Source organism: Monodelphis domestica, chromosome 6, assembly GCF_027887165.1.
Source record: "Monodelphis domestica isolate mMonDom1 chromosome 6, mMonDom1.pri, whole genome shotgun sequence".
Classification (NCBI taxonomy): domain Eukaryota; kingdom Metazoa; phylum Chordata; class Mammalia; order Didelphimorphia; family Didelphidae; genus Monodelphis; species Monodelphis domestica.
The window spans coordinates 300,134,651-300,157,251 of record NC_077232.1 but is presented as its reverse complement, the minus strand read 5'-3'; the positions used below and the strand labels follow the sequence as shown (position 1 = coordinate 300,157,251).

The 22,601-nt window shown below is 41.8% G+C and overlaps 1 protein-coding gene across 1 annotated transcript in view; it reads right to left on the bottom strand.

The window, feature by feature from the left end:
* SYNPO2 (synaptopodin 2) overlaps positions 1–21,826 on the bottom strand; it is a 206,307-nt gene extending 184,481 nt beyond the window's left edge. The window contains 1 exon segment of the mRNA XM_001371714.4: positions 21,577–21,826. Coding sequence (XP_001371751.2) covers positions 21,577–21,681 — 105 coding nt within the window. The 5' untranslated portion in view covers positions 21,682–21,826.
* Between the last annotated feature and the right edge of the window lie 775 nt (positions 21,827–22,601).

Here is a 22,601-nt window from a genome sequence, read left to right as displayed (position 1 = left end):
TTCTGCCCCGAGTGTAGTAGTTGGTGGGCATGGCAGGCTCCTTCTCTACAGGGGTCACAGTGGACCTGTGGAAATTTGAGTTTCTCCAGTTGAGGCTACTGTGAGTGAAGATGTTTTGGAGCAGATCTGGGGCAGTTTGAGGTAACTTGACCCTGAAATAGATGGATCTGGGATCCAGATGTGAGCCCTTTCATCAAAGAGGCCAAAAAGTCAATTTGAAAATGATGGCTGCTCCTGATTAGAGAAATTCATATCAAAACAATTCTGAGGTATCACCTCACACCTAGCAGATTGGCTCACATGACAGCAAAGGAAAGTAATGAATGCTGGAGGGGATGTGGCAAAACTGGGGCATTAATGCTTTGCTGGTGGTGTTGTGAATTGATCCAACCATTCTGGAGGGTAATTTGGAACTATGCCCAAAGGGCACTAAAAGACTGTCTGCCCTTTGATCCATTCTTAGCACTGCTGGGTTTGTACCCCAAAGAGATAAGAAGGAAAAAGACTTGTACAAGAATATTCATTGCTGCGCTCTTTGTGGTGGCAAAAAAATTGAAAAAAAAATGGGTATTCCTCAATTGGGGAATGACTAAACAAATTGTGGTATGTGGTAGCGATGGAATACAATTGTGCTATAAGGAATGATGAACTGCTTGATTTCTATGTGAACTGGAAAGACCTCCATGAACTGATGCAGAGTGAAATGAGCAGAACCAAGAGAACATTGTACACAGAAGGTGAAACATTGTGTAACAGTCAAATGTAATCTACTTTACTACTAATAGCAACGCAATGATCCAGGACAATCCCGAGAGATTTATGAGAAAGAACACTATCTACATCCAGAGGAAGAACTGTGGGAGCAGAAATCCAGAAGAAAATATTTATCACTTATTTATGTAAGTATAGAATTTGGGATTTTCGTTTTTAAAAGATTGCTCTATTGCAAAAATGAATAAAATGGAAGTAGGTATTGAGTGACAATACATGTGTAACCCAGTGGAATTGCTTGTTGGCAGGGAGGAAAAAGGGGAGGGAAAGAACATGAATCTTGTAACCATGGTAAAATACTTAAAAACAAAAATAAAAAATAAAATGCTGGCAGTTGGTCAATGGCTGGTATTGGTATAGGTTAGGATGGGTGGGCGTTCTAGACACAAGTTCCCCTTGATAACTCCCTAAGTGGGTCACGTTGGAAGGAATGAATAAGAAATATATAACTCCCTAGAAGCTCCCTGGGCAAGAAGTTGACAGCATCACTTGCTTGAAGGGAAGTACCTAACTCCAACATTTTATATTTTGTATTTGAGAGATATTGTGGCTTCAGGAAAATGTGGGCTTAAGAGTTGCCTTGTAACACATACTGGATGTGTGACCCTAAGCAAGTCTCTAAGTCTCTAAGGAATAAGGCATAGCAGGTCCAATTCAGTATCTGTAGGGGGAGTTCTTATGCCAATGAAATCCCAGTTCAAAAAGAAAAAAAAAATCTTCTTATAAAGCTTTTTCATTGAAGTTTTCTTAAAATGCATTTTTATTATATGGGATGGCATTTGTATTTCTAAGCTGGAAAGGAATTAACATTGCAAATATTCTCTATTTGCTTATATGTATAAAGAGAGAGCAGAGGCAAGTTCAAATCCCACCTAGGGCAGATCTTGACTGCATGACCTTGGGCAAGTCACTTTGCTTTCTTAGTAGTCTAGACAACTTTCAAAGACCCTGCACTGGTAGATGATTTTTTTTTCTTTCCCAGAAATGCCCTATACCAATGAACTCCTGACTCCAGCCTCTCTGCCCTACCCTTCTAAGTGGCTCACCTACCCTATTTCCTGCGAAATGTAAGCTCCTTGAGGTTAGAAATTATTTCACTTGTCTCTGTATCTTCACTGCCTGGCTGGCATGTAGTGGGCATTTAATAAATGCTTGAAGAATATCTGACAATTCTAATAATGACTATTCCCACAGTGCATGAAGGGGTATGTGGCGCTCTCTTTACACACCTTGGGAGATAGGTGGAATACAGGGATTTTGATCCTCATTCTACAGACAGAGAAGATGAGGTTCAGGTCAGTGGAGACAATTGAGCCAGGCTGCCAAAGGAAGTATCCCAACAACTGGACAATCGTATGGGCATTGGTCAAAAGGGCCTTTCGAGGTCATTGTGACCAATAGTCTAGTCTCACCAATGTAGCACCCAAAACAAAGACAGACGAAGTGAACCAGCGTCACAAAGCCAAGCCAGTAGGGAGATATGGACTCTGGCAACCGGGAGACTCAGCAGGGCACAGAATGCTGGGCCAGGAGTCAAGAAGACCCGAGTTCAAATCCACCTTAGACACCTGCTAGCTGGGTGACCCCAGGCATCTGCCTCAGGTTCCTCATAATTCTAGCCCCTACTTCCCAAAGTTTTGTAAGGAATAAATGAGATAATATGTTTAAAGGGTTTAGCACATAGTAGGCCTTATATAAATGCTAGTTATTATTATTAAAGCATTTTGCAAAGAAAGAGCTATGTAAATTCAAGGTATTGTTGCTGTTATTATTGGGATGGTTCTTGATTCCAAATCCAGCAGTCTATTTGCCACAACATGTTGGGCCATAGCAGGTTTTCTGTTATGGGTTGGACCTAGATGCCCCCCGAGGTCCCTTCCACCTCTGAAACTCAGTGATTGTGTGTGTGCTCATTTCTGGGAGTTAATAATATGAGAAGAAGAAGAAATAAGGATGACTCAAGGTTAGGGAATTCTGACCTCCCCCCAGTGACTTGGTTTATTAGACTGAGCTAAGGTTCCACCTCCATTCTCCTGATGCCTCCAGGTCCAAGAAGATTCCTGCTTGGTTCTGGATCCTAGTGTAGGAATGGATCATGGGAGATAGAGGAGGAGAACCCACCAGAGAGATCTAGAGAGAGAGGAAGAGCAAGGCTTTGCTACATAACCTAGACCTACTATCTCACTTGGAAAACTCTTCGGGGAGAAGCTTTCTGCATCTTCCCTCTCACCACTTGGCTTGGAGGACGCCCATCTAAAACAACGTCTGATTTCCATCTCAGCCCAGCAAGCCAAAGTCTAACCCAAAAGGACCCCAACAGGAAGAAGGTCCTATCTCCCTCCCCATCTGACAGTCCCTGATGAATGGCAGAAGGAGTTTCCAGGCAGCCTCTTTAGCTGTGGCTTTGGCCAGAACTGCATTTTCCTAAGAAGAAAAGAACGAGAGATAATACAGAATGAGAAAATGCCCGAAGGTAACAAACAGAATCTTCTGAAAAATGTTCCACTGGGAACGTCTAATTGAAATGTGCTCAAAAGAGAGCACGTCCTTGAGTTTCTCAGACCAGTTTTTAACTTCACGCAGTCCTTTACAATCATCTCTGATGCTGTTTCCTAGCAATCGTCAACATTAACAAAAATCGGTCTTACATTCGAAGTCCTAAGGAGATGAAAGCTTTGATTTCACTGCTCTAATGAACACATCGGCTGAGTTAACTCCTTCTACGTACTCTGCTCGGCACCTTCTCCACAACTTAAAATTCCCCAGAACACTGAGAGGTTAAACAATTTCTGCAGGGTCACACAGGTGATTGGCAGCAGAGCAAGATGCAAACCTGGTCCTCTTGACCATCCAGCGTCCCAGATTTTATATTCTGGGAGCTCCGCCCACCAGGCACAGATCATTGCCCCTTCCACACTTTGTGTGTGTTGTTCACTCATTTTTCAATCGTGTCCGAGTCTTCATGACCCCATTTGGCAAAGATACTGGAATGGTTTGCAATTTCCTTCCCTAGCTCATTTTATAGGAGGAACTGAGGCAAATTGGGTTATGTGACTTGTCCACGGTCACATAGCTAGTAGGTGTCTAAGGTAGATTTGAACTCAGGTCTTCTTGACTCCAGGCCCAGCCCTCTATCCTCTGAGCTACCCTTCCATACTTTAGCTGGTTAAACTGGTAGTAGCTAAGACTGAGGCTGAGCCATTCCAGTTATGGTTCCATGGGCATCCACGTAACCAGATTCTGGCCTCCATAGCCTCCAAGGGAGAACCCAGGGACATCTCCATGCCATCTGGAGGGAACAGATAGAACTTTTGTGGAGGATGTACTGAGATAAGATGCATACATGAGTTTTAGTCCAAGGATCCAAGGTAACAAAGGGGAGTGAGGACATGGAGGCTCCAAAGAAAAGGTCCCATTTTAAAATAGATTTCATTTCCTTAACTAGAGTTTGCTCAGTTTTCCCATCTGTAAAGTGGGGATAGGATTTTTGCCCTATCCATTTCCCAAGGTTGTGATAAAATTGCAATGAGATAATGAATAAGAACAAGTTTTGCAACATTTAAAGAGTAATTCCAATTCTAGAATTTTAGGGCTGGAAGAAAAACCATGAAGACCATGTAAGTTCTCTCTGCAGCTCCAATATGTAGAGATTTTAAAGACAGAGCATTCCATTGAAGCTGATGGCATGGAGAAAAGAGACCCACATGAAGTCATCCTTTATGGAGGATGTAGGAATCAGAGGATCATAGATCTTGCTGGAAAGGACCTAAAGGGCCACCTAAGTCGATGCCCTCATCCTACAGGAACTTGCCCAATTCACTTGGCCAGTCAGTGAAAAGGGCAGGACTTGAACCTGTGTGACCTGGCCTCCAGTGTTCTCTCCACTGTCCCATGCTGCTTCTCGGTCATCTAGTCCAATCTTTCCCCGTTATTATCCAATCTCACCCTTTGCAGGAAGCCTTTCCTGGCCAGACCCACTATCATTCCCCATTAGTCCTGCCCCATCCCCTAGAGCCATGCTGGCAAAGGTGTGGCAAGCATGCAGGAGGGGGCTGTCCCCTTCCCCCTCTCCACTGTGCCTGGGACAATTTTCACATGCTCCGCCCCTCTGCCCAGCCACTTAATGGGAGCACTTCCTCCCTCTGCTGTCTGGGGCAATGCAGGCGGGGCTCACAGGCAGCTTGAAGGTATAGTTTAGGCACACATCTCTAAAAGGTTCACCAGTGCTGCCCCAGAGCCTTCCCTCTGAAACTACCTTCCACTTATACTCTATGCATCTTGTCTATGGCTAATTATTTCCTTTTCATCTTCCCCATTTGGATGTGGACTCCTTGAGGAGAGAACCATGGCTTTTTTTTTTGCCTTTCCTTATATCTCCCATGTGCCTGGCACATGGTAAACATCTGTTTGATAGTCTGATAGACTGATAGTCACTATAAACATGGTCTTATTTCATCTTCATCACAATGTGGGTGGTGGATAGTACTGGCATCATTACCCCCATTTTGTTGTTCAGTGTGTTAGTCATGTCCATCTCTTCTTGGCCCTACTTGAGGTTTTCTTGGCAAAAATATTGGAATGCTTTGTCATTTTCTTCTCTGGTTTGTTTAACAGATGAGAAAACTGAGGCAAACAGGATGAAGTGCCTTACCAAGGGACACACAGCTAATAAGTATCTGTGGCTAGATTTGAATTCATGAAGATGGTTCTTCCTGGCTTTTGGCCCAGCACTTCATCTATTGTGCCCATTATCTTCCCTCATCCCATCTTTTCTTCTTTATTTTTAATAGTAATAATCATGCCTCAGACAAACTGCAGTGGCTCTGCTCCTGCAGGTACTGCTCAAAGCTTGCTTACCCCCATTTTCCACAGATTAAAAAACTAAAGCTCAGTGAGAAGAAGGGATGAGTGGATCTAAGCTATGGCTCAAACCCAGGTTCTAGTCAATTCCAAGACTCCCCAACTCTGCCATAGTGGATATCATTGTGACAGATTCCTCCTGATGTTGTCAATGAGGCAAGGGGAGGGAGTGTGGGACAGTGGAAAGGATCCTGGAGTCTTGGCACTGTCATTAATTATTCATGCAATCATTTAGGTCCAGGTAATCACTTAGGTAATCATTTTTCTCCTTTGGGCCTCAGTTTCCTTTTCTGTCAAATAAGAACTTAGGCTAAATAAACTCTAAGTTCCCTTCATTTCTAAATCTATGAGCCTAGAACATATCCTAAAACATCCTAATTTTCAAGACTGGACTGACCACTTCCATATCTATATGACTAATAGATGATTAAATGATTCTTATGATAACTATTAATTAAGACCCAGCACTGAAGGGAATGTAAAGAGGATATGCTCTCCTCAGGTTAGCAATATACTGGATTTAAACCCTCAAAGAAGGAAATCAACATGTATTAATCACCTACTATGCACCAAGCACTGTACTTTGCAAATATTATCTCATTTTCTCCCCTCACAATAATTCTGGAAAGTAGGGGCTATACTTATTCCCATTTCTAGCTGGTGAAACTGAGACATGCAGAGACTAAGTGACTTGTCGAGGGTCATAGAGCTAGCAAATGTCTGAGGTCAGATTTAAACTCAGTTCTTTTTAATTAATTTTTAATTTAAATTTTTAATTTCAGGACACCTGCCTTGAGAGAGAGTTTTGCTTGTTTCTATTTACCAGTTCTTTCTCTGGAAGTAAATATACACAAGACATTCTTCCAATGATATTTCTGTTTCTGTATACAGTGTTTACCTCTCTAGTGTAGACACAGGAAGGAGGGAGATATCTGGGAATTTTATTGTAATAAACAAATGAGAGACAGACAGACAGATGGAGACAAAGAGAGACACAAAGAGAGTCCAGAGCATATAACAAAAACCACTTTTCTTTTGGAAGAACCAAGGATGTCACTGAAGAGGGCAGTGCTAAGATCCCTGGAAATCATCTAATCACGATTCTGCTAAAAAGTCAACTCCACGAGCACTTATCAAACACCTTGCATATCCTGGATATGGCAGAGGGGAGAGAGAGTTGATCTTGGAGCTCAGATCTAGCTTCCTTTCCCATCCCGGACATATACTGACTAGATGCCTCTGGGTAGGTCACTTAAGAAAGAAAATTCATAGATGGCAACAGTTCATGGATAGAGAGTATTTCCTCATCTGGGAGTTTCCTTTGCCAGTGAAATTATGGATTAAGTATCTAGTTTTATAGGAGTACCTGGGGAGTGGAATGTATAGAGCTCCAGGCTTGAAATCAGTTCAAGTGAGTTCAAATCTGACCTCAGACATTTACTAGTTGTATAACCCTGGGCAAGTAAGTTATTTCACCATGTTTGCCTCAGTTTTCCTCATCTATAAAATAAGCTGGAGAAGGAAATGGCAAACCACTCCAGTATCTTTGCCAAGAAAACCTCAAATGGAGTCACAAAGGGTTGGATGTGACTGTAATAGCTTAACAACAACAACAACAACCTCCCTTGTATTCTTCTTCTCTCTTAGTATATCATGGCCGTCCAGTAGAACACGAGCTCCCTGAAGGCAAGGCCTCTTTTATCTTGGTTTTTGTATCCCCAGCACTTAACACAGTACCTGGTACATTTCCTCTACCAAGACAGGCCAGAATCTTTCAGCTATTGTCTTTAAGAGTTTCCTGATACTAAGAGGTAACAGGATCACCCAACCAAAGGGAAGACTTGGAGGTATGTCTGGTTTTCCATGTGAGCTCTCTATATCATACTGTCTCTCATATAAGTATATACTAAATACATATAATACATTTTTATCTTCTGTAGGGGCAAATATCAACAGAAAATTCATGGGCTGAAAGAATCGATGAGGATAACAGCCAATCAGACTATTTGCCTGACATTCACTAAGTATTAAAAGACAGTAGTATTTAAATTAATATCCAATACTTCAAGTATTATATACATAAAGTTTATTATCTGAAAATTAGAACCACTTGACTAAGTTTTCTACCTCCTAAAAAAATTCCTGCTCCACCAAAGCCGCCACAGGAAGGAAAAAGAAACTAAAAGACAGAACTCCACCGAATTTATCTCCTGTCTATGTCAGAACATAATGACAAGAGGGTAGGGTGCTGGGAATCCTAGTTTTGTTGGGGATTATAGTTTTTATGGCAACAGATTCAAATAACACAAGATCCAGTGGCAGTTAAACAGCTCAATGGCTCAAGAGCCAGGCCTGGAGATGGGAGGTCCTGGGTTCAACTTTGACCTCAGACACTTCCTAGCTATGTGACTCTGGGTAAGTCACTTAATGTCAAATCCCTAGCCCAGGAGCAATCTACCTGGCCAGTGATCCAGAAGAAAGACTTCATATTCCAAGCCTTGTGGTCCTTTAGTATGTATGTTGCCAGATCTTGTGTAATCCTGATTGGTGCTCCTTGATATCTGAATTGTCTCTTTCTGGCTTCTTGTAATATTTTTTTTCCTTATCTTGGAAGCTCTTGAATTTGGCAATTACATTCCTGGGTGTTGTCTTTTGAGGATTTAATGTAGAGGGTGATCTATGGATTCTTTCAATGTCTATTTTCTTTTCTTGTTGAAGAACATCAGGGCAATTTTCTTGGATAATTTCTTGTAGTATGATGTCAAGATTTCTGTGCAGTCCTGAGTTTTCAGGTAGACAATGATTCTCAAATTGTCTCTTCTAGACCAGTTTTCCTGGTCAGTCATTTTCTCAGTGAGATATTTCATGTATCCTATTTTGTCATTCTTTTGACTTTGCTTTATTAATTCTTGCTGAATTGTGAGATCATTAGCTTCTACTTGCCCAATTCTGGTCTTTAAAGACTTGTTTTCAGCTATGATCTTTTGATTTTCCCTTTTTGGTTTGGTCTATCCTGCTTTTCAATGGCTTCCAAATATTTAATTCTGGTCTCCCAATTACTTATAATTTCATTTGATTTCTGGACTTCTTTTTCCAAGTGGGAGTTTCTGTATTTTAAACTGTTATTTTCTTTTTGAACTATTTCCCACTTTTCTTGTCAAATTTCTTCTATCTTCCTCATTTGATTCATCATCTCAAATTTAAGCTTCTTAAGAGCTCGTGACCAATTTCCATTTTTTAAAGAAGGTTTGGATGTGTTTACTTGTTTGTCATCCTCTGCTGTCTCCTCTGTAGCCTTGACTTTTTTCCTCCATAAAAATTATCCAGGGTCAATGCCTTTCTCTTGTTCTTTTCAGTAGTTGAAGATTATATTTCTTGGGTGTTGCTGGCCATTGCTATGCTGTTTTTTTCCCCTTTCCTTCCCAGTCAGAAGTCTGAGTGATGAGGGCAGACTTTTTGTGTATAGCACTATGGAGTGGTTTTTTGCCCTGAGGCTATTTTTGAGTCTCTGTGGTGTCTGCTGTGTGCTGCCCCTCTTTGTTCTATCTCTGAGCCCAAGGTTCCTATTCCTCAGCCTCCTGGGGTCCCAAGTAGGGACCTGGTAGGAGTAGGTCTCTAGTATTCTCAGGCAGTTCCTGAGAGCCTAGAGATTGCCCCATGCTCACACTGATTCTGTCACGCTGGCTCTGACTCTGGTGCTGTAGGTGGAGTGGGGGAGGGGTGATCAGCTTGCTTTGGTGGCAGTTATTTAACTTCCTTATGGTGTGGAAATGCCCAAATCCCACTTACCTTCAAGGTTGCATCCTACACTCATATGATTTTGGTTTTTTGTCCTTTTGAGGCACTTTATATCAATGGCTAGTGAGGAGAGGAAGATCCTTGATTCTACACTATGGCCATCTTAACCCAGAAGTCCCCAGAAGAAAGATTTCAAGGGAGGGGGCACTCCCACATCCCCTGAAGAAGTTTATTCTCCTTTGAGACAGCTCAAATTGGTGGGAAACCTTTGCTTGCATGAATTTTTAGCCAGTGTCTTTGTAGCTTTCCCCCTTTCCTACAACTTCTGTAATCTTGTCACAAGTAGAATGAATCTTTCTCATCCATGTGAAGGCCTGTCAAATAATGGAAGACAATGATCACAACACCAATCCCCACCTTCAAGGCTGCTTTTCACCAAGCTAAACATCCCCAGTTCCTTCAACCAATCCTCAGGTGGCAGGGACTGGGGCCCTCCACTGTGCTGGTTATTAACCTCTCAGGTACTCTAGCTGGTCTGTGCCTCTCCTAAAAAGACAGCCCTGACCCTTCACGAAAGGTTCCCATCAGAGGAAACAATGGCTTTTGGAACAGCTCAGGTCTACAGCAGCAGGGCCTGAAACATCCCCAAAAAGGAGGAAGAGGGCAAAAATGAGCACAGAGAACATGAACCCAGCATTGGAGGACAAGGCTCTGACTCCCCATAACTTGGTCCTTCCCTAAAAAAGCGAGCAAAGGAAAGAAAAGGAGCCAATGACATCTGGACTTCTGGCAACTGGGTCCCAGAACAGCAAAAAAGAGGCTCTGCCTTGCCTGTTTTCCCTAAGGGCCTCTGCAGTTGATATATGCTAAGAACTTCATTAATGCTCTCTGTGTCTCTCCTTCCTCTCTCCCCATAGCTCTGTGTCTATCCTTGTCTCTGTGTCTCTCTTTCCCACTTTCTCTCTCTGTATCTCTGCCTGTGCTTCTCTCTGACTCTCCTCCTTCCTCCTCATCCTCCACCCCACCTCTGTATCGAAATTTCCAAATACATTTATCTGCAAGAAATCCTGGTGTATGACTTGATGGGGTAGTAGCACTTCTTAAGAAGTAAGAAATAGAAAGAATTCCAAGAAACTTGAGATGGTTCATATGAACTGAAGCAGAGTGAAGGATGCATGACCAGGCACATCCAATGACTACAATAATGTGAATGGAAACAGCATTCCAAAGTCCCCCAACTCAGATGAATCTCAAGCTCATTCCCAGAGAAAGCATGATGGGGTGGCTCAGGATATAGGGATGTAGGACATTCTGCTAGTTCAGTTTTGATGAACTGGCTTCATTATGAGGAAGGGTTAAATTGTACTCAGAGGTTAGAAGATGACTGTTGTGTAAACAAAGACATCTCTGAATCTCTTCCAAAGGTGGAGAATTTGGGGTCAGCTAGTAGATAGACAGTGGATAGAGAGCCAGACCTGGAGATGGAAGGTTCTGGGTTCATGACATGGAGGGCTCAGGCAAGCCATGCTGTAGAGGTGGCACCTGAACTATTTCTGAGGGCAACCAAGAATTCTTTTTTTTTAATATATTTTATTTGATCATTTCCAAGCATTATTCGTTAAAGACATAGATCATTTTCTTTTCCTCCCCCCCACCCCCCATAGCCGACGTGTAAATCCACTGGGCATTACATGCTTTCTTGATTTGAACCCATGGGCAACCAAGAATTCTAAGAGGCAAAAAGGAGGTTAATTACAATTAATTACATTCCTTTCACATCATTCTAAGAAATCATCACAGGATATGTCCTTAACATTCTGCACAAATATATTACTTTCCCAAAGGGCCCCAAAGTTACTTCCTAGCTGTGTGACCTCAGACAAGTCACTTAACTTTAGTTGCCTAGCCTTTACTACTCTCCTACCTTGGAACCAATACTTAATATGGATTCTAAGACAGAAGGTAAGAATTTTTTTAAAGGGTGAAAGGTTTCAATTAGTAGATTATGGAGAGCTAGAATGGACCTCAGAGGTCAGTTGGTCCACCTTCCTTAATTCAGATGAGAAAATTGAGGCCTGAGGACTAACTGACAGAGGCAAGATTTGAATCCAAATACTCTAATCCTAGAACTGGTGTTCTCTTTCCAGCATATCACACTCATCCTTAGAGTACATTTGAAAAGACATGCATATATACATGAATATATACATATATCCAGTGTGGTCAGAGTTCTAAACTAGAAACCTAGTTCATAGTTTCACATGAATGCCACAAAAAAAAAAATCAATCAGGCATTTCTGTCCCAAAAGCACTTCTACCCTGAAATTTATGTCATCCTTGGGATGGTAGAAAAGGTGGCTCATTCCCTAAAAATACTTCCAACTGCATCGCCCGTCTCGTTTTTCTTTCTCCCCTGAGGAATCACTACATCCCTTATCTAGCTGCTGGTGGGTGATGCCAAGTCTGACTCAGTCTAGTAATTGAGATCCTTTGGGACAAATAACTCTTGGGCCCTTTGGGGAAGTAATAGGTTTATTCAGAATGTTAAGGACATATCCTGTGATGAGTTAGACTTCTTTGAGCCACTGGAGAGGAATGGATGCAATCTGCTTCTTAGAATTCCTGGCCACCTTCAAAGCTAGCTCAAGTGCCACCTTCTTCAACAAGGTTTGCCTGATCCTTCCAGCTATTTTTAGCACCCCCTCCCTCTTGAGATCACTTTGTACACACTTGTGTGTGATTATTTAATGGCTGCCTGAGTCCAGGAGAAGTTAAGTGCCTGGAAGGTAGCATCTCAGGATCAGACTGAGATTCTCGTTTGGAAGAGTCCTTAGTGGTGTCATGTCCTATGCTCTCACTCTATAAATGAGAAAAGGTTTTTGTTGTTATATTTATACCCAACTGTCGCATACCAGGCATGTTAGCATCTTAGAAGTATGGCTGATGTATTGATATTGAATCATATATATTCATTTAGCAGACACACGTTCAAATCAATTATTGATCATTGTATAGAAGTTAGAGTCCAAAGGGCAAGAGAATTCCTGAGCGACCACAGGTCCTAGATCACACCTTGTCAGACCACATTACAAGGTGCATGTCAGGTTAATCTCCACCTCTTTGATCTCATCATTGTCAATTCAACCAATGTTATAACCTACGCCATGTTAAATATTCATTGATCACCTCCCAATCCACATTCCTAAAACCTCCAATAAATACTGTGGGACTAGCGTGAATCTCTCTCTTACTTCCCTGGATCTTCGGAGTGCTCTATCCTATCTTTTCCTCCTGATCTCTCTTTCCTCGCAATGCTGTCACCCCCATGCTTCCTATTAATCTTCGGACACTCTTGTCCATAGGAGGTATTCAGGAGTTGTTACTCCCCACGTGTTTTCTTATTCCTCATATTTCCCATTAATTCTCTGGCACCCTTGTTAGTGGGAAATATTCACGGAGTTCGTGCCACTCCCCATGTGTTTTAACTTGGTGTCTCTGAGTCTTTATTATTCACCTATTTCCTTCGGTCTCCCTTCTCCTTCTCAGGTTATCACCCACAGGTAAAAATATATAGGGACCGCAGGCCGGTCGCTATACCAACATAGTATCTTGGACATAAAAATAAAATTGAAATTATGTCATGGAATTGTCGATGTATCAACACATTGGTTGAAAATATTTTTTCAATTCAATTTTAATTAATCAAATGTGCTGCTGACCAGTGTCTTCCCATTGATCAGTCTTAAGGATTTTTGTTTGTTTTGAGGGAGAGTTTAATTGTGGTCATATGACAAGAAACAACTGTTATGTGAACAGAGGCATCACCAACAAAATATTTAAAGGGGGAGGGAATGGATAATTGATTGGATCATAGCTCTTGAGTTGAGACAGACTTCAGAGATTATCTGATCCAACTCCTTTATGTTTAAGAATAAATGCCTGTGTAGTTTGGAGGGTTGGGTGGGGAGGGACTGCTTGAATTTTATTCACTATATAAATGGGCAAACTGGCTGCAAACTTTCCATTTTCACCTTTTCAAAAATCCCAACTCCACATGTGGTATTGGGAGAGGAGGGGAAAATGCTTTTTTTGAGCTCCTAAAATGCCTATACCACCCCACTGCTGCTAATGACCCCCAAACCCTTCAGATTCAGAATGTTCCCAGGCATTTAAAATAAAATCAAGATTCTGTTGAGAGAAAGCCCCTCTAGTAAGGCCTTAAAAAGAGTTTTCCAATAAAAATGCTGACCGATCTTGACACAGATGTTTGGACCCACAAGATGAATTCTTAGATTAGTGAGTGTGAAATTCTGGTGAAATCCACCTAATGACTGAAAGTAGCCTTTGATGCAAAACAGCCTTTCTCTTATTTAGCAAGCTTGCAGGAGTTCAAGCTCAAGCTGCTAGGGCCCATAGACTGACTCCACTTGATGGCTTCCAAGGTCCTGTCCTTGGTTCAAGGTCCAAGGTCCTACATCTGTAATCCTATGACCCTGTCAATCTTATGACCCTGGGTCTGTCCTTCTGTGCCTCAATGATGCTTCATCCTGTTTTCCATCAGATTAGCTGCCTGAAAAGACCCTAAAAGGCACCAGGATTCCTGGAAACCACACACAGCCTGTTGGATGTGGGGCTGGGCCTCTTTCAGTTTACTCTTAAAAACAAAACTAAAAGGTTTCATAAACAGACCTTGAGCTTCCTGGCTGACATGAAGTTCTGTGGATATTAACACCAGAGACGGGTGATCCTCAAAAGAGGGGATTTGACAACAGCTCCTAGACGCTGCCAGATGAGTGGGATGTTTGCCTAGGGACATCTCCACAAGCCTGGGCTCCAAGATGGGGCCAGGAGAGAATTCATGGAGAGGTTTCAGGGCCTTGTGGGTGGGTGGAATCCAGACTAAAGAGCAGAAGACAAGTCTTAATCTGCTGTTTCACTTTCTGAAAACTGTCATTCTCAGGATTCAGGAGAGAGGGGTGATCCTACAACCAGTTATTTATGGGGCCTAGTGACTTGTTGTTTTAAAAAAATGCAAGTCATTTAAATTATTGGAGAAATATGAATTGTTCATGGGTAGAGACAATATAATAAAATGATATTCCTATCTAAATTAATCTATTTATCCAATGTGATCACAATTAAACGATCAAAAATCATTTTTGAGCTAGAAAAATAACAAAATTCATTTGGAAGCGCAGAAAGTGAAGAATATCAAAGAAATTAATAAATAATATAAAGAAAGGAGGTCTCAGCAGCATCAGATTCTTAATTGTATTATAAAGCAGTAATTATCAAAATCAATTTGTGCCAGCTATGAAATAGAAAGGTCAATCAGTGGAACAGAACAGACATCACAAACAGTTGTTAAAAAATTACAATAATCTCATGTTTGACAAAAGCAAAGATCTAAGCTTTGGGGATAAGAATTCACTATTTGGTAAAAATTCTTGGGAAAACTGGAAAGCAATTGGGAGAAACTAGTTATAGCCCAATTTCTTAACACCATTTACCAAGATAAGATCAAAATGGATACATGACCTAGAAATGAAGGGAGACATCATAAGCAAGTTAGAAAAACAAGGAACATGTTATATATCAGATTTTTGGATAGAAGAATTTATGAATAAACAAGAGAAAGCATTGTGAGATGTAAAATGGATAATTTTTATTACACTAAGTTAAAAAAGGGATTGTACAAATAAAACTAAGGTAACCAAAATAAGAAAGAAAGCAGAACACTGGGAAGGGGGTGGGCTTTATAGAGAGTTTCTTGGATAGAGGCCTCATATTTAAAATATATAGAGAACTTTGTCAAATTTATAAGAATGAGCCATTCCCCAATTGATAAATGGTCAAAAGTTATGAACAGATGGCTTGTAGGTGAAGAAATTAAAGCTATATATAGCCATATGAAGAAATGCTCTAAATCATTACTAAAAAATGCAAATCAAAACAACTCTGAGATATCATCTCACACCTATCAGATTACCTTAAAATGGTAAAAGGGAAAAATGACAAATATTGGAAGGGATATTAGGAAATAGGAGACAATAATGTACTGTTGGTAGAACTGTGAACTAATCCAACCATTTTGGCGAGCAAGGCCCAAAGAGTTATAAAACTGAGTATACCCTGTGGCCCCGAAATATCTTTCTTAGGTCTGTTTCCCAAGGTGATCAGGGTAAAAGAAAAAGCCTCCACATTCTAAAATATTTACAGCAGCTCTTTTTCTGGTAACAAAGAACTAAAAACTGAAGGATTGCCTTTCAATTGGAGAATGGCTATACAAGTGAAGGCATACTATTGTGATGGACTACTATTGTAAGGTAAAAAATGATGAGCAATGATAAGAAAAATTTTTTTCAAAAACATGGAAATGCCTACATTAAATCATGAAAAAAGGAATTAAGAAAAGCAAGAGAACATTCTATACAGCAATGGAAACATTGTTTGAAGAATGACTTATCTACGTTCAAACCCATAGAAGGAACTTTTATGTGGAAAGAGTAGTGCAGTAGTGGTAGCGGTGGTGGTTGTGGTAAGACACTGATATGGAAAATAATATGCCTTCAAGTATACTGATTTATTAATAAATATTAGGTACATGTTCATTGAAAAATAAATAGATAATAAATAGAAACATACATTTTGCATATATACGTACTTTGTTTTCAAATGATGCCTTCTCTAGTGTAAGGAGGGCAGGGAGGGAGACACCTGGGAACTTTAATGTAACAAATAAATAAACTTTAAATAATATTTTGATAACTGTATTTTAATGTAATTGGCTTCCCTTCTAATCTTCTTTGTTTAGTTTTAGGTATTTAAAAACATGAATCTTAGAAAGGCTCCATAGGCTTTGCCAGATAGCTAAAGCAGAGTAGGACAAAGAACAGGGTGGACCCTTGGACAAGATGGTGAAATAGTTTGGTGCCTGGGGGAAAGGGGCTTCCTAATATTCTCAGTCTGCATCCTTCTAAGGAAAACATAGTTAAAATCAGAATCTTTACCCTAGGGGCTAAAATGGACATTTGAGGCCAGAGAGCAGATGTAAGGAAAGAAAAATGAAGAAGAGGAGGAGAAGGAGAAGAAAGAACAAGAATAACAAGAACAACAACAAGAACAAGAAGGAGAAGAAGAAGGAAAAGGAGGAGGAGGAGAACAAGGAGGATGAAGAGAACATGGAGAACAAGGAGAACATGGAGAAGAAGGAGGAGAAGGAGAAAAAGGAGAAGAACAAGAACAAGAACAAGAACAAGAAGAAGGAGAACATGGAGAACAAGAAGAACAAGGATAACATGGAGTAGGAGAAGGAGATGAAGAAGGAGAAGGAGAAGAAGGAGAAGGAGGAGGAGAAGAACAACAACAAGAAGAACAAGGAGAAATGTTCTCCTTGTTCTCCATGTTCTCCTTGTTCTTCTCCTTCTCCTCCTTGTTTTTCTTCTTCTCCTTGTTCTTCTTCTCCTTCTTCTCCTTCTTCTTCTTGTTCTCATTCTCATTCTTCTTCTTGTTGTTATTCTCATTCTCCTTCCTGTTCTTGTTCTTCTTGTTTTTCTTGTTCTTGTTCTTTTTCTTCTTGTTCTTGTTCTTCTTCTTGTTCTCCTCCTTCTTCTCCTCCTTGTTTTTCTTCTTCTCCTTGTTCGTATTCTCCTTCTTCTCCTTCTCCTTCTCCTTCTCCTTCTCCTTCTTGTTCTCATTCTTCTTCTTCTTCTTCTTCTTCTTCTTCTTCTTCTTCTTCTTCTTCTTCTTCTTCTTCTTCTTCTTCTTCTTCTTCTTCTTCTTCTTCTTCTTCTTCTTCTTCTTCTTCTTCTTCTTCTTCTTCGAATATAGAGAAGAAGAAGGAGAAGGAGAACAAGGAAAACATGGAAAAGAAGAAGGAGAAGAAGAACAAGGAGAACATGGAGATCATGGAGAACATGGAGAAGAATAATAAGGAGAACACAGAGAATATGGAGAAGGAGAAGAACAAGGAGAACACAGAGAATAAGGAGAACAAGGAGAAGAAGGAGGAGAACATGGAGAACAAGGAGAACATGGAGAACAAGGAGAACATGGCAAAGAAGGAGGAGAAGAAGAACAAGGAGAACATGGGGAAGGAGAAGAAGGAGAAGGAGGAGGAGGAGGGGGGAGGAGGAGGAGAAGGAGAAGGAGAAGGAGAAGGAGAAGGAGAAGGAGAAGGAGAAGGAGAAGGAGAAGGAGAAGGAGAAGGAGAAGGAGAAGGAGAAGGAGAAGGAGAAGGAGAAGGAGAGGGAGAGGGAGAGGGAGAAGGAGAAGGAGAAGAAGAAGAAGAAGAAGAAGAAGAAGAAGAAGAAGAAGAAGAAGAAGAAGAAGAAGAAGAAGAAGAAGAAGAAGAAGAAGAAGAAGGAGAAGAAGAAGAAGAAGAAGAAGAAGAAGAAGAAGGAGAAGAAGAAGAAGAAGAAGAAGAAGAAGAAGAAGAAGAAGAAGAAGAAGAAGAAGAAGAAGAAGAAGAAGAAGAAGAAGAAGAAGAAGAAGAAGAAGAAGAAGAAGAAGAAGAAGAAGAAGAAGAAGAAGAAGAAGAAGAAGAAGAAGAAGAAGAAGAAGAAGAAGAAGAAGAAGAAGAAGAAGGAATCCATAGAGAAAACACAAAAGTTCAAGGGGGAAAAGCAAAAATAAGTACAGCATTTTTGAAAATAACATGGTGAATTTATTATTTACTTTTAAAAATAAAAAGCAAGCATATGTAAGAAAGGTTCATCATTTAATACACAATCTATTTTTTCTCCTGCTCTGTATATAAAAAGCTCATTTTCTTTTTATTTTGTTTTTAGTGTTCAAGTTTCTAAGATACATTTTATAAAACTTGGGAAAACAATGTAATGGTTGAGTTTAAAAAGTTTAATGGAATGATGAATTAGAAATATAAGAAGAGATGGTAAGCAGAGATGTACATTGGTCTTCCCCAATAATTTGAAGGCCTGAGTTTCTTCAACTTGCAATCTATTGATTAAGAATAGGCTATATTGATAACATAGGATAATTGGAAGTTGGTGACAAGCATCAAAATCATCCCAACAAGCAGTCACTTGTTTTGGATACTTGGAGCAAAAGGAAAGCTGTCTTGCTTGGATGATGTGAATAATTATAGATTTTTTATTTCCTTCTAGTACCTAGCCATAACTACAACAGCATACAGACACTGATCAGGATCCCATCTCCACAGCCCCATCTACTATTTCTGTTCCATTTAACTAGTAACCATCATGCCATGTTTGGACAACTATGCATTGATGTCCCCATCAATCACTGGATATTGGCAGCTTCGGGTGACTAGTGACCCCAAATGGCAGAGACAAGGTAGAGCACCCAAACCCCCACCTTTGGTTTTATTATGAGCCTTGAAAGAACAATTCTGTATTAACAATCTTTTGCTATGTATCTTTTATCACTGTGTGCCAGTTAGTCACTCAAAAAGGAAAATAAATGATAGAGTTGGAATGATCAAGGGAATAAAATATTGTATTCCTAGTCAGAATTCTTGGATTTGAATCTTGGCTCACGACTTTCTAGTACCCTGTGTGACTATGGTTCATTCCCTTTATATCTTGGGGTTCCCCTTTCGTAAAATGAAACAGTTGGACTCATTGGTCTGTAAGGGACCTTCCAGCTCTAGATTTTAAGTCTAGATCTCCAAAGTGGATCCCTCACACACACACACACACACACACACACACACACACACACACACAGAGTTGAGCATCTATGGCATGGTCCAAGGGACTACAACATAACCTAATGGGTAATCAGATGGAAGGTGGGAAAATGGGTAACACTCCAACCCTGCCACAAGAACTTGTGGAGGGGAGTGAGGTTCATCTCCAGTACAACCTCACTTTCACAGCCCCAGCTACTGAACATTATCTTCCAACTTTCCCTAATAATGCTGCCCCCACCCCCACCCTCCAAGCAGCTCTCTTGTCCTTCACTAGAACTTGGCTTCTCTGCCTCTGCTCTAGTCATCAATGCCTCAGACTTCAAAGAACTTTTAGGTGGCATAGGGCACTGTTGAGGCTGAATAATAACAACAAAAAGAGATGTACAAGCAGCCAAGTATCTCAAATCTCTCTACTATCACCCATAACCTTCCTTCCCAGCTCACCCCAGGGCTCTGGCAGGAGGTCCTTGACAGGCAGTTGCTAGAGATTAAGACCATCCCCCCACTCCAAATTTTTCATTTTTGGTGGAACAGAGTAAGTCACATAGGATGAACAGGCATGGGTGGGTACTTTGCATCACAGATCTCATTACATTGTCACACACACACCAAGCCTTTACCTCCTCCAAATTTCTGTTCAAGGGCATCACCATCCTTCTTACCACCCAAACTGGCAAACTTGAAGTCATTCTCCACTTTGCTGCCCCCACAATCCAATATCTTGCCAAGTCTTGTCATTCTATGACCTTGGGATTTCTCATATTGGCTCCCTTCTCTCCACTCCCACAGCCACCATCTTAGTACAGTGCGTTATCGCCTTTCTCTTGGCCAATATATTATTCCCTCCTCCTTGTTCTCCCTGTTTCCAGTCTTCCTTTTTGAGAATCCATATCCTACAAAAGGACATGTCTAATGGAGTTACTTCCCAACTCTACAAACTCCATTGGCTCTCCATTATCTTATCCTTACAAAATATCTGGTTTTGCATGTATGGTATAGACATAATTCTATAATGAACATAATTATTAGCATAGTTTATAAATGAGCAAATACACATATATTAAAGGTACAGGATCAAACTTTTCTTTCTTTCTTTCTTTCTTTCTTTCTTTCTTTCTTTCTTTCTTTCTTTCTTTCTTTCTTTCTTTCTTTCTTTCTTTCTTTCTTTCTTTCTTTCTTTCTTTCTTTCTTTCTTTCTTTCTTTCTTTCTTTCTTTCTTTCTTTCTTTCTTTCTTTCTTTCTTTCTACCGATGAGGGTATTTTAGAAAAAAAAAATGTAAAACATCGATCAATACATTTCCCGGAAGACTTGCTGACGTTAGACATTGGTCAAAAATGTCCACTAGGTGGCAGGAATCCCCCATCGTTTCTTAAGAATCTTTCTCAAGTTGCAAGTATTTTGTCCAAAGTTCTACTTTCTTCAGTGGCCAGTTTTTAGAAGGGAAAGCGAAGGGAAGTGGGGAAAAGGACTACCAAGCAGAATGGATTCTCCACTTGATAAAGCTCTAGAATCCGATACTGATGGTGGCCCAAAAAAACTGGCCAGGAGAGAAAAATGAAAGCTATTCTCCCCCAAAGTCAAAGGAGCACCTACACTGTAAGCCCTCGGGAAATCCTGTAAACCGAAATTCCGGCTTAATCGTGCCATTAGAGCTGAAGCGCGCTTATCCGACGACAAAGTCACATCCCCTTGGGCTGAAGAAACTCTCGGGAGCTACCTAATTCCAAGGAGTAAGCCCTGCAAATTTGAAAGGCTGGAAACGAGACTCTTAAACAAATAAACTTTGGGCTCTTTAAGACATCTTGCAAAAGGTTCTTTCAAATACCACTTTGACTTCGCCTATATAGAAAGCGATCCCAAAGTACCCGAGCAGTTCTGCCCCGTTTAATGGAACAAGCAGGCTATTTGCTGGTGCATTCAATGCCTATACGCCTTAAAAGGCCACCGTGATATAAGCGTTGGGACACCCCGTCCTCAGTGCCCTTATACCCCTGCCCCAAACTGGTCTGTGGCTGACTGCTGACGGATGGGTGCCCCTACAGGCATCCCCGCAGGGAGCCCAGGTCACCCCGCCAAAGTCCAACAGCAATGTATTTCCCCCTTCCGGGACCAAGATGGTCGTAGTCCTGATCCAAGACTCAGATGAAATGAGCTTCTTAACCGCAGGCTTCCAAGCCCTCCCAAGGGGCTCGGTGGGGAAGACCCCAGTCAGCCTTTTCCCAGTTCAGGCTGGGGGAAAGCACTGCCCCCCCCCCCCAATGTGGCTTGTAACCTCAACAAACGTCCATGTATGGTTGCATCTTTTGACATAGGGCTTGTATCTGTCTCCCGTGCTGCCGCTGCCTCAATCAATCATAGGTATTCCGGACTGGAGCAGCCCAGCCCAGCCCAGCCCAGCAGCACCACCAGTTCGGAATCTACCCTGGAAAGACTAGCGGCTGGGCTAGCGAGCATCGAGCATCTCCTTCTCTGCCCCAGGCCAGAGCTCCCCTGCCCACTCCCCTGCTCTATCACAGGGCAGGGTGCTGCCTACCTTAGCCACTTGTAGAGGCTGGTTGTGCCCCTTGCCACCTTGCAGGCGGAAGCCCCAGGGCGCCCCTCCGGTCATGGAGATGCAGAAAAAGTCCCCCGTGCCCATGGTGCTCCACTCAGGGGGGCCGACCGGCACAAAGAGCAGGGAACAAGAGCCACCAGTCCTGGTGGGTGCCGCTGGATGTGCGCTGGCTTTGGCTTTGGGGCGGCTGCCAAAGAGGGCTCAGCTGCGCAGGCAGGCATAAAGCGCCCTCCCTCCTTTCCCTCCCTCCCTCCCTCTCTCTCCCTCCCTCTTTTTCTCAGTCCCTCCTTGACTGCCTCCCTCTCTGCTGAAGCTCATGAATATGTTAATGAGAGAGACAGACAGACAGACAGACAAAGACAGAGAGAAGCAGAATCTAAGAGAAGCAGAGAGACAGAATCAGAGTCAGAGAGACAGAGACAGAGACAGAGAAAGGCAGAGATTGAGGCAGAGAAAAACAGAGACAGAGGAGAGTGAGAGAGACAGAGGAAGGGAGAAGTGGCTAGAGACACAGAGAAACAATGAGAGAGACAGAGAGGTAAGGAAAGACAGAGACATAGAAAGGAGGGGAACCTAGAAGGAGGGAAGACCGAAATACCAACAGAGAGAGAGAGAGAGAGAGAGAGAGACAGAGACAGAGAGAGAGAGAGAGACAGAGACAGAGACAGAGACAGAGAGAGACAGAGAGAGACAGAGCGAGACAGAGAGAGACAGAGAGAGAGAGAGACAGAGAGAGAGAGACAGAGACAGAGAGACAGAGACAGAGAGAGAGAGAGAGAGAGAGAGAGAGAGAGAGAGAGAGAGAGAGAGAGAGAGAGAGAGAGAGAGAGAGAAACTTGGGGAGGAGGGGAGAGGAGATAGAGAAAGAGGCAGACAGAAACAGAGTCCCTAGGCTCTCTTGACTTGATGGGGAAGGGAAAAGACTTTGTAACCCTGAGACATGTGGTCCATCTAATGCCCAGATCTCAGGCTTTCATTGCACATGCATGCATAGAAAGGACCAG